Here is a 15,324-nt window from a genome sequence, read left to right as displayed (position 1 = left end):
ATTTTCCCTCTGTTGGGAGAAATATGCAAAGAAAGCTTTATATTTTGAATAGCAATTACATTTTTATATCCATTTTTCAAAACTTGCTGTTAATTCTTAGAGCAGAATGTACTGAGATGACTCACTGTCATTGTCCTAGTATTGTGTGAAATATAAAATATGTATTTGCAGAACATTAGGCATTTGCATTTAAATCCCACTAGAGAGATACGTGCTGACTTTTACAATATAAATCCATAACACAGTAATAAAGAGCAGCGAATTTTCTGTACAAAACTGGAGAAGTATTAAATGTAACGCTTCATTATGCTGCCAGATGTCAACCTCTGCCTATCTCCCACCACAAGAGCTCTGCATGAACAACAGGTCATTAACTACGGGTTAGGAGGAGTTAATGCCACATCTGATGTAAAGAACAGCATTTCTGCAGACTTCAGTGCTCTGTTCTCACCAGCTCCTGGACAAAGAGCCATTCACTCCCCAGCCTTGTATGAACGCTTTGCATACAAAAAGAGACATGAGAAACAAAAGGATCCTGTAGCCCACAGAACTTCTCAGCCTTGCTTGGCTGTTTGGAAAGTTAGAGACTCCACTTAAAGGGACTGACTAAGCAAATGAGATGAGAACGTAGTCGATAGTACTGAATATTTAAATACTAGAAAACAGAAAAATGCACCCCTGCATCTCTGTTGAGAAGGGAAGGAAAGAAGGAGGAAAATACTCTTTGAATTACTCGGAAATAATAGGGAAAGGTGGTTCTCTGCACAAGCCCCAAACATAGCCCTAAATAAGGCTTGTAAGCATTGAAACAAGCAGCTTGGAAGCACAGATACTCAGCAAGAGTCACAAGGTGTTTTGAATTATACACACAGAGAATCATGGAAACAAAGTCACTTCTTTAACTGAGTGGACAAACCACCTGCTATACCAGAAAACAACAGAGACAAGAAGAGATGCTCCAGCAATAACAGTGAGAAAATGCCACGTAAAGCTGCTGTCCCAAAATGTGAGACCAAAGAACCCATTCCTGCAATGCTTTCCCTACCTTCATTTTCCTCTCTGTTTACCCCCTATTGAGCCATCCTCCAGCAAAAGGAATAAACTGAAAACACAAAAATATCTTGTTACTTGCTGTCACTATCCAGCTCTGGCTCTCCCATCAAACAGCATCAATTTCTTTCTCTGTAAACTCCTTGAGATGGGGACCAGTTGCTACTTTAGATGCGACTGTGCCAAGCACAGTGTGGCCCTGCTTTTAAGCATGGTTGCAAGGAACATGATTACCATGACAAAATAAAATACGGAAGAGAGGAACCTGGCTTCTGCTCTCATCTGGACAGCTGAGCATCTTTGGCTCCCATCACACTCGTGAGCAGACCCAGTGACACTGGGGGTACCACAGGTGGCATCACGCTGGACCCCACAGCCGGAGCAGGAGGCGTTGGGCTCCTCTTCCTCTCGCCAGGAACTTCCATCCGGTGTTTTTCACATCAAAATGCCAACAAAATTTTTCTTTTTTCCTTTTAAATGTCCCTACCCACTTCTGCCAAACAAAGAGGAAATATCAGAACATATAGTGTTAAAGACTTGGCAGGTTTTCAAAGCTGTCTGCTGCATTTTAGATGCCAAACTTCCATGAATACTAAAGGGATGTGGATGTCCAATTACTCTTAAATAGCTTTGAAAATACAAGTCATCCCCCTCACTTCTCAGCATACCAGCTTATGCTCAAGATTTTGTTTGATTTGACTTCTACTATGTGTTAAAAGAAAACCTTTATAGGCTGAATCCACCAAAAGAACAAATAGGGCTCCAGACTCAAATTTAATAAAAAGCAAAAGATTAATTCAAAGTATGGAAGGGGGGTGGGGGGAGGAAAAAACACCACAGAGCAGATTTATTCACAATCTCCAAGAAGTGTTAAAAGCAAATAGCAAATTTCTGATTTTACTAAAGACAGAAGTTACTGAATGGCCCAATTTAAAGTCCGTTACAACAAGCAGCACAGCACTAAAAATCCAGTAACTACCTTCTGACCGAAACACAGAGAACTATGTTGGTCTTTAAATATTCTGAATTATACATTAGCAATTTAAACCTTTCTGTATGCCTTGTTGGATACTTCGTGTGACTGCACTCATGCACTGGATGTATCGCAGGCCAGAAACCACCTTGAGAAACGTCCCTCTCTGCCCGGCTGGTTTGTGCATCGCTGTGATGACAACACCATCACAGGCTTTGGGAGTCAAAACCACCCCAAGGACCAGCACCCTGCAATGGTGCCGTAACCAAAGCCACACGTGTTTGGCTTTGCGAGAAATTCCCGCTGCTTTCTGATGTCACATGAAGAGGAGTCACAAAACCTCACCACAGTGTGAACTAATTTAACAAAAGCACGCGTTATTTGCAATTATTCAAACCTTCTAAAAGATCATTTTTTCCTGCCCTAACGCTTTAGTTTCTGTTAAATAAAGGATCTGCCTTTTTTTGCCTCTGTCACTCAGGGAAAAGCATCTCACCTTTTTTGGACAGAATAAATGTTTCATATCCAAAACTCAACTAATGCTTGTAGAGGATACTCTGCAGATCACACCAAATGACTGACAGGTGTCTCCCCACAAGGTACAATACATCCAGATCTTTCCTGGACAGTTTTCCAAGGGTCCCAGGTCTCTCTTTGTTTAATCTGAATTTGTGTACGTCTAATGTATACATCAGACAATTCTGCAGCACTCGGCGTGGGGTGTATCCGCAGCAAATCCAACATCAACTGAATGCACTGGACTTAAGGGGAATCCAGCTTCCACACATGTAGATTTTGGGGGAAGTTTGTCAGTGTGTACTTTCCTACAAAAATATGTATCCTACATCTTGGGAGATGCAGATGCTCTTTCCTCCTACTCTGTGTCAAGGAGCTGCTCACCTGTAAAAAGATGAAATGCTTTTTTTTTTTGATCTGGCCACATCACTGTTCTGCCTGGACCAAATGACAAGAGCTCAGAACTGCCAATCGCAAGTGTCCCCTTACTCCACAATCCTGCTCTGTCACCAAGAATAAGAAAAGGGGCTCAAGCTTTTCACATGAAACTAACATGGACAACTAATGTCAAAATCTTACTTGCTTTTTTAGGAGATTGCCCTTTTCATTGTTTTTTTACTTCACTGGAAAACAAAATATAAGCACTTATAAAACACAGATTATGCGCTGATACCCACTTCAGTCTCTGTACTGTTATTATTAACAAGTACAACTAATGAGAAAGTTGCAAAAACGCAGACTATTTGCTACTTACTCTACACTAACGTAGACATGAAAACTAAGCTGGCTTAATTCAATTACTATCCATTTATTTTTTTATTTTTCCTTATAACATCTGTTCTTCTTCACAAGTCCATATTCCACAGCCGCACGTAGATCATTCTTACTTTTATAGCTTAAATTTCATCTATATTATGTCTCGAGCCATAAAATTCTAGATCATCCATGATATTCGAAAAGCCAAGAGAAACATCCATGGATTCTTGAACATGACACTCCTAAGATTTGTGAGGGGGAAGGAAGCAGTGACCTCCTCGGATTTCCTGTGGATTCTACCATTTATTACCAAAGGCTGGGGATAACGTTGACAAGGTCAACGTGCCCTTCCTCTGAAGGAGACGTTAGAACTTGCTCTGAGAGGTACACAAGCCAGTAGGATTGGAATTAGGCTTAGAAAAATAAAGTTCCGTTCTATGGAGAGTTTTCCCCTGTGTTCTCTTGCCCTCTTCTGACTTCTTCATCTCTTTAAAGCGGCATCAGAGGAGGAGGACAGGGCTGACTTCCTGAGGGTCATGTACATTTGGAAAAGCCTACAGGAGAAGTTCCAGGTAACGCTCAGCTCCTGGTTCATAGATGGTAGCAAACCCCTCAGCCTGGGCACTTGCCTTTCATTTTGAAAAAGAAACGTTCTCAGGAAAAGCAGCAGCTGTGAATGAAATCCGTTATTACCTGGCTAATCACAGATTTAAATGCTGAGTTACTCCTGGCTGCTCCATTTCTTTTCCAATCCAGGCCGGTTTTGTCTCCTCTGGTACACTGCTGAGGAAACTCGTAAGTCAGACTTGCCCCTTCCTTTGTGTTGCCATCCAACTGTAATATCACAGATGTAATTCCCAGATATGAAAATACTAAGAACTTAATTGCAGATTTAACTGTGCTAAATTGCACCAGCTATACAATTGACAGAAACCTTTAGTGCATGGAGTTGGCGTTTTTGCAGGAACCCAAGGAGTTCAGGTGTCTCAAGACCAATGATTCTCAGAGAATGAGTAATTACCTTCTTCAGGCTGTTTTTAAAATCCTGTCATTATTACAGCACATTAAAGAAGACAATGCAGAAGTAGCAACTAAAACCCACAATCATGAACTTCATAAAGATGTTGAGTTCTTCCCCCTCTCAAATTTCTGATCTTCAAGCATCCGATTTTATAACTTCAATGTTCCACTAACTTTGTACGTTTCTATTTCTAGGTTGCTATGACTCTTTTCACTAGGGGAAAATATGGGAAGAAAACAGAATTGCTTACCTAAAGGACTCTACAAACTTCAGTGCAAAAGCAAGATTCCCAAAAGACTTTTTCATCATCCTTATAACAGTGCAGCGTAACAGACTTTGAACCTTTTAGTGGCTGAAACACCACAAACAAATCAAACCCAAAAACTGACTGCAAGACAGATTGTTGCTTCAATGGATGACCCCTTTGGCCTCAACCCCAAATTTCAAATGCTTCAGTCCTCAATTACACAGAGAGATATAATTACTGTAGGAGTCATTGAAGGGCTGAATTGACAGTTCTGGAGAGCGATGTCCCCTGTGAAGTGGCAAAGGGGAAGAAGCAGTAGCAGGGACACCGCAGCTGGAAGTGCTTTCCCATGTCCCAGCTCATCCTGCAGAACCACAAAAAAACACAGAACAGCCCAACAGCTCCAATAGCCCTTTCCTAGTCCTGCCCCAGGGCTTTGCAGCGACCAGAGCCAGCCCAGTACCCAGGGCCCAAGGCAGCCTCCCAGCGCCAAGAACCTTCCTCCAACAGCATCACTTCGGTGAGCACTCAGCTTCAAAGATTTGATAGGAGATTCTAAACTTGCTTGTCAGATACACAGGATCTTTTATAACTACACAAATTAAATCAGTGCAATATATTGTCTTTGCGTAACAGTCTTCTGTCTCCTGAGGACAGCAAAAACCAACCAGATATGGATGTGTAGAACTATGGCCATGTGAAAACCCAGGTTGAACTCCAAAATTGTCACTATGAGTTAAACCCTTACTCTCTCTTTGCCTCAATACACTCCTCCCAAGTATCTGCATCGCAGCCTGTTCCTCTCACTGGTTTTCTTTATCATCTATTGACAGTAGAGGGTCTTCAGGGTGGAGGCTGCTGCCAACAATTCTAGGCATGTTCGTACAGCGATTCGGAAAATGAGGTCACAGTCTCAGGTGGGAGATTTATTTGCATTACTGAAGTATCTCAGTAAGAGAGAAATCAGAATGGAAACTACTAAAAATCTACATTGAACTGGGTGGAGAACGCACATAAAGATGCCTTTTGGGCATTTAAATATAAGAATGTACTTTAAGACAAAATATGTTGTCCTAAGACAACTTAAGAGCCTTTAATCAAAATGCAAGCTGTGTATCGTCAAGTTTAGAGCCGTCTTTGACTGGCTGATTCACATTATGTGATCTACTCACAAGTCCTCACTGATTACAGAAAGAAAATTTCCCCAGACACACTTCAATTAATACACAAGAACCCTAAAAGAGCAGCCTGGCAACCCACCAACACAGAGCAACAAAACCTGTGCTGGTAGGGGAATGGTATTTCAAACAGCCCCTTCAGGCAAAGCATCCTTGCAAAGGCTTTTCTGTTAAAAATGTATCTTTATAAAAGTAAGTAAAATAAATCATACATGAAGTATTACTGGCTGAAATGACGTCTATGCATAGAACTATTAGTTTCGCCTATAAATTTATGGCTCTTTGGCAATTCACATGCTTATAGCAGCAAGAGGTTCTCATGACACGCTGTCACTTGGCAAGTCAGCCCTTCTTCAAAGCTACTAGAACCCACGCAGATGTGGTGCCCTTTCCTTTTTTATTCTTCCAAGATACGCATGTCCAAAACACAGAATCCAAAACTTGGGGGTAGAGAATCACCCATTCACCTACGAGTTCTTATGCTACTTCTCTGTTCTGATGACCGTGTGCCAGAATAACTGTTCATGTCTCCATCACTTGATTTTGAAAATGCAATAAATACGATTCTCCCAGAATAAGATCACCTCTGACCCAGCCATGTCTCAGTCAGGATTTAGGGTGAGAAAACTAACATTGTGGGTTCTAAGCATTTATACAGATACAACAGATATGACTTAACAGTCTTACCATAAAAGCTATTCTTATAACATTAAGTGTTTGTTGTGCTATCTGCAAAAATTTATGACTGCATGTTCATGTGAAGTACCGGAAGGGGATGGTGAATTCTTTCTTATGTTGGTACAATCCCCGTTTCAAATCAGCAGCCCCCAAACAGGAGAGTTAGGTCTGAAAATAGCAGTATCCAGCAAAAAGTAGGAATCTATTCCATAACAGGAATGATTCTGCAGCCCACACATTCTGCGTGTTTTAGGGGAGAAGCTGTTTTGATTTTCTTGTGTCGGTCCCAGTTTAGTTCCTTAGCAGTCAGACCCCACATACTTTCCCCACCTGGTGCTTAAGCTTTAATAAGAGTTGGGATGTGGGCAGCGTGCATTTACACATTGTGCATTTATGCTGAAATCCTGAATTTTGCAGAATTCTTGACCTCCGTCCATCAGGTTATTAACTCCATGTCCACTAAAAGTAGTGGAAGAAATTCTTGTCAACATCCCCTTGTCATGTATAATAAATGATGGTTCAGTTTCCACTCTGTCCCAGCTCTTACCTGTCCAGGAGCAGTTCCAAGACTGTGCTGGTGGAAGCAAAAGCCCTGTATGTGGAGAGGAAGATGCTGATGTACGTAAAATCATTATCCCCAAAAGCCGTCAGAAGGTTCTCCACAAGTTTCTCCAAAGTTCCAGCTTTTATGGTCCTGATCTTGCACGTCTCGTACTGGCTGACAGTGTGTTCTGGAGGTAACTGGTCCCCTTCAGCCTACAAAGTGGAAACAAAAACAAAGCACAAAACTCAGACAGAAGCCAGAGCCCTGACACAGCTTGCACAATGAACCACAGATTCAACTCCATCTTTTCACAGGAACAGTCCATCTCTAGCTAGTAAACAATTTTGTCTTTTGGCTCTCCAAATGCTGTATCAAACAATGGAGGCTTTTAATGAGTTTATCTTTAAGAAATTGCTCTGACATTCTCCACAAAATATTATATAGTCCAATTGCTATCAAGTTATCTTGTGATAGCACCATATGTTATTACCTAAAAGAAAATCCATTATTCTACAAAGAATAACATTACTAGAGGGAACAACAGAGGTAATTCAGCACCTCACTTAACTTCTGAACGAACACGAATACTGATCACAGCTTTAGCATCAGCACTTGCAATTCCTTTGCTAAAAATATCACCTTAGGGTTGCCCCCCAGAACCTCAGGTCATGAATACATTCAGATGTGAAACATATAATGATACTTTTGTAAGAAGGGTGTCAAAGGCATCTTGCAAACGTGCCGTTGTAACATTTCCATTTGGCACAATATTTCCAGCAAATGGATGGTTTGGGGGTGGTGTTGTACAGGGCAAACAAGCTGTAAGACAATTTCCATCTCTTTAAACAGACTGTGGAGTTACAGACGGGGTAAGCTGGTCTCGTGCCATGAACCCGTTAATGTCTTTTATAAATAGACAAGGTGATGCACAGAACTAACTACTGCAGCAAACCCCCTGTTACCCCAACGCAACCCCACAGGCAATGGATGGGATTGCACCAGAGTAACTTGCAAAATTTCACTCCACAGACCTTGTGGCTGTTTTAAAGGTAATTTGTTATATACCTGACTTACATATGCATACGGAATTATATATGACCTCAACATTACAGAAACACTAAAAGGATATGTCACTACCACTGCTATATTTTCCTTCCTAGGCAAAACTTGCTCAGAAAAACAAGCAAACTAAATTTTTCTTGCTGACTTTTCATCTCACAATTAAAATGTACTTTTGAAAATCACTAGTTATACCACACAACTGCTGCCAAACAGGGAAGAAAGTCTGCACCACTGTATGTAACTGTTCATTTTCTATCCAGCAGATTGCCCCACTCACAATATATTGAGTCAGGGCCATATTCTACTCTGTGTGTGAAAACCACTCATTCTCTGATGTGATCGTGAACCTGCTTCCAGGATTGATACATGAGCAAAATTTTCCGTGCTGCAACTTCCCCAAGACATCATGTTTAGAGAACGTCAGCTTTGTGGAAGACACAAAACAAAAAACAACCCCAAACCCTGAAAATCTAAAACAGAGTTTGTCAGCAAAGCATTAAACTGCTAGAAATCATTTTAGGATACTTTTAAGGATTGTTTGTATTATCTTAGCAATTCTGCCTGCAAGTTTAAAAGGAAAAAGGACTTGGCAGACAAGCTCAATAACAGACTTTCTGAGTAAGACACTGTGGGCTGAGTTGCCTGTGAGCAGGAAACTGCTCAGTCTGGATTTAATCAAGAGGCCATCCCTTCACTGACACAACCAGGCTGCCCAAAGGCTAAAGAGATTTCATGTTTGCTTTTGTGTTGTCTGCTCAGAGGAATACTGTATCTACTGCTATTAAAAGAGGTGCCTTAAGCTCTTTGCAAGTTTTGACAGGCACACGGCGATCACTGTTACCGGGTATCAATTAAAGCCAGCAGAAGTTTTGCAGCGGTTTGTGCATCAAAACAACAAAAAAAGGCTGTCCCAGCTCCTTCCCTCCGCCTCCTTCAACACTGTGTCCAGCAGTGTAACAGAGAGGCTAGACCCCAACATCTCAGGGTTTCAGTAAGGTTTTATTGGTCCTCTGCAATGCTAAAAATAAAGAAATGGATATGGCATTATATAGTCTATTTTATGTTTTTTTTAAACAGTCCCACTTTGATTTTTCAGGCAACAGATTATAGCCTTGATAATCTGCAAGCGTAACTGATGACCAAATAGCTTCCTACCAGATAGACAGCATCTTTCAAAAGCAAATGTAGGAAGATTGAACAAAGGTATATTCCTGCAAGCCCTTATTTTCTCAGGCTGTGCAAGTACTGATCCAGTGTCATTCTAACATCTTTACCAATCCCCTGCAACGCTTTACCCTCAGAGGGGCCCACTCTCTTTTAAGGTGATCGTCTTACAGCTATACAGCGCAAAACCTTACCCACATTGACAGCGAAACAGGAGAGCTCTACGCAGACTAAAAAGTATTCAGGATAAGAAGTTCCTTCAGCCACAAACCGACCCCAGGCCCAGCTGCAGATGCTGAGGGAGCTGTGATTTGGTTCTGAGCCGGTTACAATTCCCGTCCTGCCCTTACGTTGCACACGCTGGCTCCTGAACCACCGATATCACAATCTCCATTTCCTATCAGTCCTTCTCGGCAAGATCTCTGGCTGTTTTGCCTACCAATGGCAGGAAAATAAAGGAAAACCTCCACATGGCCCCAAGTTGCCACGTACTGCCCTCAGTTTAACAGCCAAAATACAGATCCGATCCCACAGCCGCGTGGGCCAAAGGTACAAACAACGTCTGTTAACCTGCAATGGGATTATATATTGATTATAAACTCCACCATCTCCCAAGTTAATGATACATGCCAGCAAGAGGGAGTCAAGACTCACGGCAAAAAGAATAGTTCAAATTCACAACAGTACAAAAATAGGCTGCTATCCAAATAGTTGTAGTTGTTACTTCAGAAGTATCACTGGAAATAATTGCTTTTACCCAAAAAAACACTGCTGTGCGTTTTTTTTCCAATGCAAATATTATCTTCTGAGATTCTGCAAGTGAGAATCATGGAATGAAATCAATGTAATTGTTTTTCATGAGGCAGACTGGAAAAATACTGAAACAACTGGGATGAACAATAAGTAAAGCAGGTAAATATTCTTCAGGCTTAGTCATTTAAAACATTATCCCTTTACTAAAGGTTTGTTCTGTTTAGAAATGCTGCAAAATAATTTTCAAAAACTCCTAACCAACTAGAGTCTCCTAAATTCCATTTTGCCTGACTTTGACTGATCTTTTTAAATGCTTTTGACTTTCCTTGAAACTTACAGCTTTTCCAGATGGGGAGCTTTCCACTCTACCTGTTTTTATTAACTTACTGGACAGACACCCTGTGCTGGAATAAAACTGCCTAAATTGCATTAACTTGTCAGTTAACTAAAATGAAGGCACGCTAATTAAGAATGACAGCTTCATTTCACTGTTTGTTTAAATGTGAATCAGCTTTACCCTTCTGAAAGTTGGAATAAGATGCTTTTTGTGATTCTGCCCTTATTTTTTCAATATTGTTTCCTTACACATAGGCTCTCCAGCATAAGCCTTTAAGAACTACACTCAACCTCGAGGGGGGGAAATCACATAATGGAACAATTAAGCTTCAAAAGCATCCATGACATCACTCTGAGAGAAGAAAAACTTAAGGTATCTTTCGTTTAACATGCAGTCATACATCACCTAAAGAAAGCAGCAAGACAGATAAAACAAAAAGTTCTTTGAAGAACAATCAGATTCCATGGCAAAAACACACAGAACTTATGTCTTCAAGATGCTACGTAAGACTCCACTTTAGTCGAGTATTTTTGTAAAGACCAGCTGCAAAGACATTAACAATTTATTTCATGTAGTGTTTCCTTCCAACAAAGATCACAATGAGCTTTATAATTGAGCCTGCTCCGCTCAAAAGTAAGGAAGATCGTCCCATAGGTATATGGAGAGATAAACCCCACGGCAGCTGACAATCATGCTGAACTGACTCAAACTTGCGCACATTGTGCTGACTCCCCCCATCCACACCCCATGACCATTAGAAACAACCAAAACAGACTATGAAAAGTGGTAATTCTGCACTAACAACACCACATCATAGCGCATGTTAGAAAGACAAGTCACCGGTCTGGGCTTATCAAACAAAGTCACAAGTATTTCAAGTGCTGGTAGGGCAGGATCCCGTCCACACTCCCTCCTGCCATCAGTTCTGCAGGGCTGGCAGGGTTTAAGAGCCTCGCATCCCGCACTCTCTGTCCTCCTTCTCCAATCTGCAGGACTCTCAGCCTGGAAAACAGCTCGCGTGAGATCACAGAATCACAGAATCGACTGGGTTGGAAAAGACCTCAGAGATCATCGAGTCCAACCCTTGGTCCAACTCTAGTCCATTTATTAGATCATGGCACTAAGTGTCATGTTCAATCTGAGTTTAAAAACCTCCAGGGACGGCGAGTCCACCACCTCCCTGGGCAGCCATTCCAATGCCTGACCACTCTCTCTGTAAAGAATTGCTTTCTAATATCCAGCCTAAATTTCCCCTGGCAGAGTTTAAGACTCTGAATTTGAAGCAGAACTTCCACTCTAGGAAACAGTGGCTTGGCATGCAGGGTTTGGGTGGCCAGAGGCAGGAGCTGGTGCAGCCTCAGACCCCGGGAAGTGCAGATATTTGCCTTTGCAGCAGTGGCTGCTTTTACCCCACGGTGCACTTGGAAATCAAATTACGATGGAGCTCTCCGCAGAGCTCTCTGCACTTCACTAACTCCCGTTTCCTCGTTTTGGATGCTGTTGAAAAATCAGAATTCCGCATGTTGACTGCAACAAACTCAGAAGCAAAAATAACTTTGAGCTCTTTCCTAGGATCTGATAACTAGGGGTATTCCTGGATTTCCAAAGCTCCACCCTTTTCCTTTCCATTCTTGCCACATAAATAACCTTTCTTGGCAGCAACCCAGAGTTTCCAGCACCAGTTAATTCCATGATCATTATACAAAAGGCATTCTCATTTTCTCGTATCCTTAGGGCTCACAGCCTGGCTGGTATCTGTCTGAAGAGCTGACAAACAGTAACAAAAGCTGTGGGTCAGATTTAGAGGTACAGAAAAAAAAAGCCTCTTACACAAATGTTGTTGCTCAGTTAGAACCCTTTCACTGTGGCACCTTGCAGCTACTTAAAGCCTCTCTGGGGAAAATAAGAAACAACAGGCATACCATGGCACTGAGCTGTGCATTCTCACACCTTCTCAAGTTATGCAAATTTAGCCTCATTTGGATATCACTGAACTATGTGGGACCAGCTCCAAATGAATCAAAACAAAAGTAAAGCCTAATTTACACAGCACCTCTCCATGTGTGCATCTAAAGGAGTTTAAGCAAGTGCATTAAGAAACTGAATCTTCAAAGGCGTCTACATTGAAATGGTATTGTCCACCTCTTACAAATGATGGAACTTATTTAGCTATGGGAACACAGAAATTCCTCCTGGAATTCAGCCCACTTCTTAGAAGCATCTGTGCAAAGCGATGTAGTGATATTATTCTGCAAAAATCAAGTCCCCTGAGAGGTTCGCTATGCAGCATACAAACTTTTTTAGAGACCAAAAATTGACTCAACAGCTCAGCCCCAAATCTCCATCTCTATCTTGTATGTTCTATGCACTTACACTCTCATTGCTTCATCCTGACTCTCATCTGTCTTGCTAGAAAGACTTCTAACAAAATCAAAACAAGCCCTCCCACCCTCTTCTTGTCTGACTTGTTGTCTTCATTGAGTTAACTGAACCCGAAACATCAGATTACTTAAAACCCTTTTCATTTTCTGGACGTGTTTCACAGTTCCGCCATTCACCACAACCTTTGTTTTCTCATAAGTGTGCCAGGGACATATTATTTTCATAATATGTCAGTACGTACAAATATTCCTTGTGGTGGTTTTGATCAGACGTTGAAGCTTAGCAAGTTCCTAATTTAAAATATAAAAGCAAGGAAAAGAAACTAGTAAGTGAGGTAAGACTCTTAGTCATGTGCACCTTATATTGCTAGAGGAACAGCTGCCATCAAATGACATTTACTAGATACACTCTTCTAACCCAGCAGACAAATGTGCCCCATATTAAATAACTTTCCAAAACCCTTCTATATTAGAGGAGAATTACCTCTGCAAAATTTAGCAATTCAGTGTGCAGCAACATCAAAATGTGCAAGCACCAAACTGAGCAGTAAATAAAAACAGCTGAGTACAGCACCAGAATGAAGGCAAGGAAATAGGTTTTATTACCCATTTTGGCAGTAAAATCAGCCCATTTGGTAAAATATGTTGACTTCTGGAGATGAAGGAAGCGTTACATAGTATCTCCACAAATACAAAGTCTTTGGACTTCCATAAAACAGTCAGTGATTAACTGTCAACACTAATAAAAGCTTTTACAGGTATGGATTGTAGAGGGTCCCTAAGAGACGGAAAGAGGCAGTTGGGGCAGTTCCCCTGTGCCCCAGAAACAGTAAATAGTAATTACTGTTCCTATTAACAACCCTTCTCTTAACTTCTCTTCCTCCCTTCCCACACTCTCACTGCTTCCAGTCTGCCCTGGACACTGGGAGGTGCCAAAGCCTGCTTATCGTTCCCATGCCCAGTTACTTACTGGGAACCATAAAGGAGAAATCAAGGGGCCTTGAGCAAGGAAAAATAGTGCAAAAGGTGGCAGACAGCTCAAACCTTTCACTTGACTCTAAAACAGCTTTCACTAATCCTGACTATACATTACAATTATAAATATACTGCAGCTTCTACCTGAGGAGTTACTTAACTGGTGTAAGCTCACTGCACAACAAATATCGTATTTACACACAGAACGCAAACCTCAATCATGATTATCTGAAAACACAGCATAACGAAGCAGGATGCTCCCACTGTTCAACACCTCAGAATTTAATATAATCCATACCTATAAAACATCAGACAAATCAAATTACACAGCCAAATATAGGTTTGCCCACCCCTAAGTTTAGCCAGAACTACTGGCTGCCCTTTGCAAGAAGGGCAACTATTTTCTCCGCTCACAGATTTTAATTCTTTTCAAAAACATTTTAGGTGCACAAAACAGAATATTTGTTAACTGCAGATGGTAGGGAGTGTTGCTGTCCATATGACACTCTTGCAAGAAGAGTCGTCCCTCCTGGGATGTCCTCAAAGAGTCTTGGCACTTGGGAAATTCAGGCCACAGTAATATCTGCCTCCTGGGTGGCCAAATATGAGATGTCCATGTGCCTCAGTTTCTCCAGCGATGGACAGGCAGATTTACACCGACCTCCTCAATAAAGTACTGCAATAAGTCTATATGTTCAGCTCAAAAGGCCAGATCATGGATCAGTTCTTCACGAGGTCTGCTGGGAGCTCAACAAAAAAAACGTCTCTTACCAAAATGAAAACTTCTCCCCAGTTCCTCCTCACCCATTTTTCCATCTTTGGAGGAGTCACCTGCCAGTGTCACGCAATACCAGTCTGTCTAGATCTTAATATTGGGTTGGGACATCAGAGCGTTCCACAAAAGAGACCTTCGACATGGCCTTAAGCTTTTGCACTGGTACTGAGCGATTGCAGAACGCTGTCACGAGCCAACAACTAAGGGCACAGCAAGCAAACCCAGAGAGGTACAAACCCAGGTATGAAAAAATACTTTGAAAAAAAGAATGCTGTCCAAAATCATGGTGGTATTTTTGTTAAACGTGACACACCGATATGCATTATAAGCAGCCAGGTTGAACACACATAATGGAATTTACTTATTAGTCTGTAAATCTCCACCAGAAGAGCTAACTAAACTCCGCAAACATGGCATCAAGGGCTAAGGCCATGTCAACGTCCCACCTTTAAGTGCATTTCAAACATGAACATGCACAGTAATAACTTACCTTGCTCACTTCAATAGATTAGGCAGCTTAGGCTAAATTACTGTCCTAAAAGCACATATTAGTCACGTTTTGTCCTTCCAGGACTCCTTTTGTATGCAAATATTAAAGAACTTTATACAAGGCAGGCTGTATAAACTAGTAAAAGTCAGGCTACCTGATTCAAGGGCATGTGACAACACTGTGGCCTCTACACAGAATACTTTATCCTATTTCAAACTAATCTAGACTTTCAAGGCCTACAACATCGGAGCCTTCCCCCCATCAATATCCTCCCAGACACACAAAATACAGCTGCTCAAGCCATTGTCCAAGCCCATAAGTAGCCCATAGCCTGCCCTGAAATCAAAAGCGTTGTCTGTCAATCTTTGTATATAACCCTGTCCCAAGCCTCATCTCCTGGTCCCATCCACCTCAGTGCTTACGC

General features: G+C 41.6%; 1 protein-coding gene across 1 annotated transcript in view; it reads right to left on the bottom strand.

Annotated features, from left to right (window-relative positions):
* The window catches only part of RGL1 (ral guanine nucleotide dissociation stimulator like 1), a 79,023-nt gene that overhangs the window by 45,398 nt on the left and 18,301 nt on the right, over positions 1 to 15,324 (bottom strand). The window contains exon 3 of the mRNA XM_082054809.1: positions 6,967 to 7,175. Within this exon, the coding sequence (XP_081910935.1) occupies positions 6,967 to 7,175 (209 nt within the window). The remainder of the gene's footprint in view (positions 1 to 6,966; positions 7,176 to 15,324) is intronic.

Source organism: Streptopelia decaocto (genome assembly GCF_964273445.1).
Source record: "Streptopelia decaocto genome assembly, chromosome: 5".
Lineage (NCBI taxonomy): Eukaryota > Metazoa > Chordata > Aves > Columbiformes > Columbidae > Streptopelia > Streptopelia decaocto.
The sequence above is the reverse complement of the archived record's forward strand: the minus strand, read 5'-3'. Positions and strand labels throughout refer to the sequence as shown.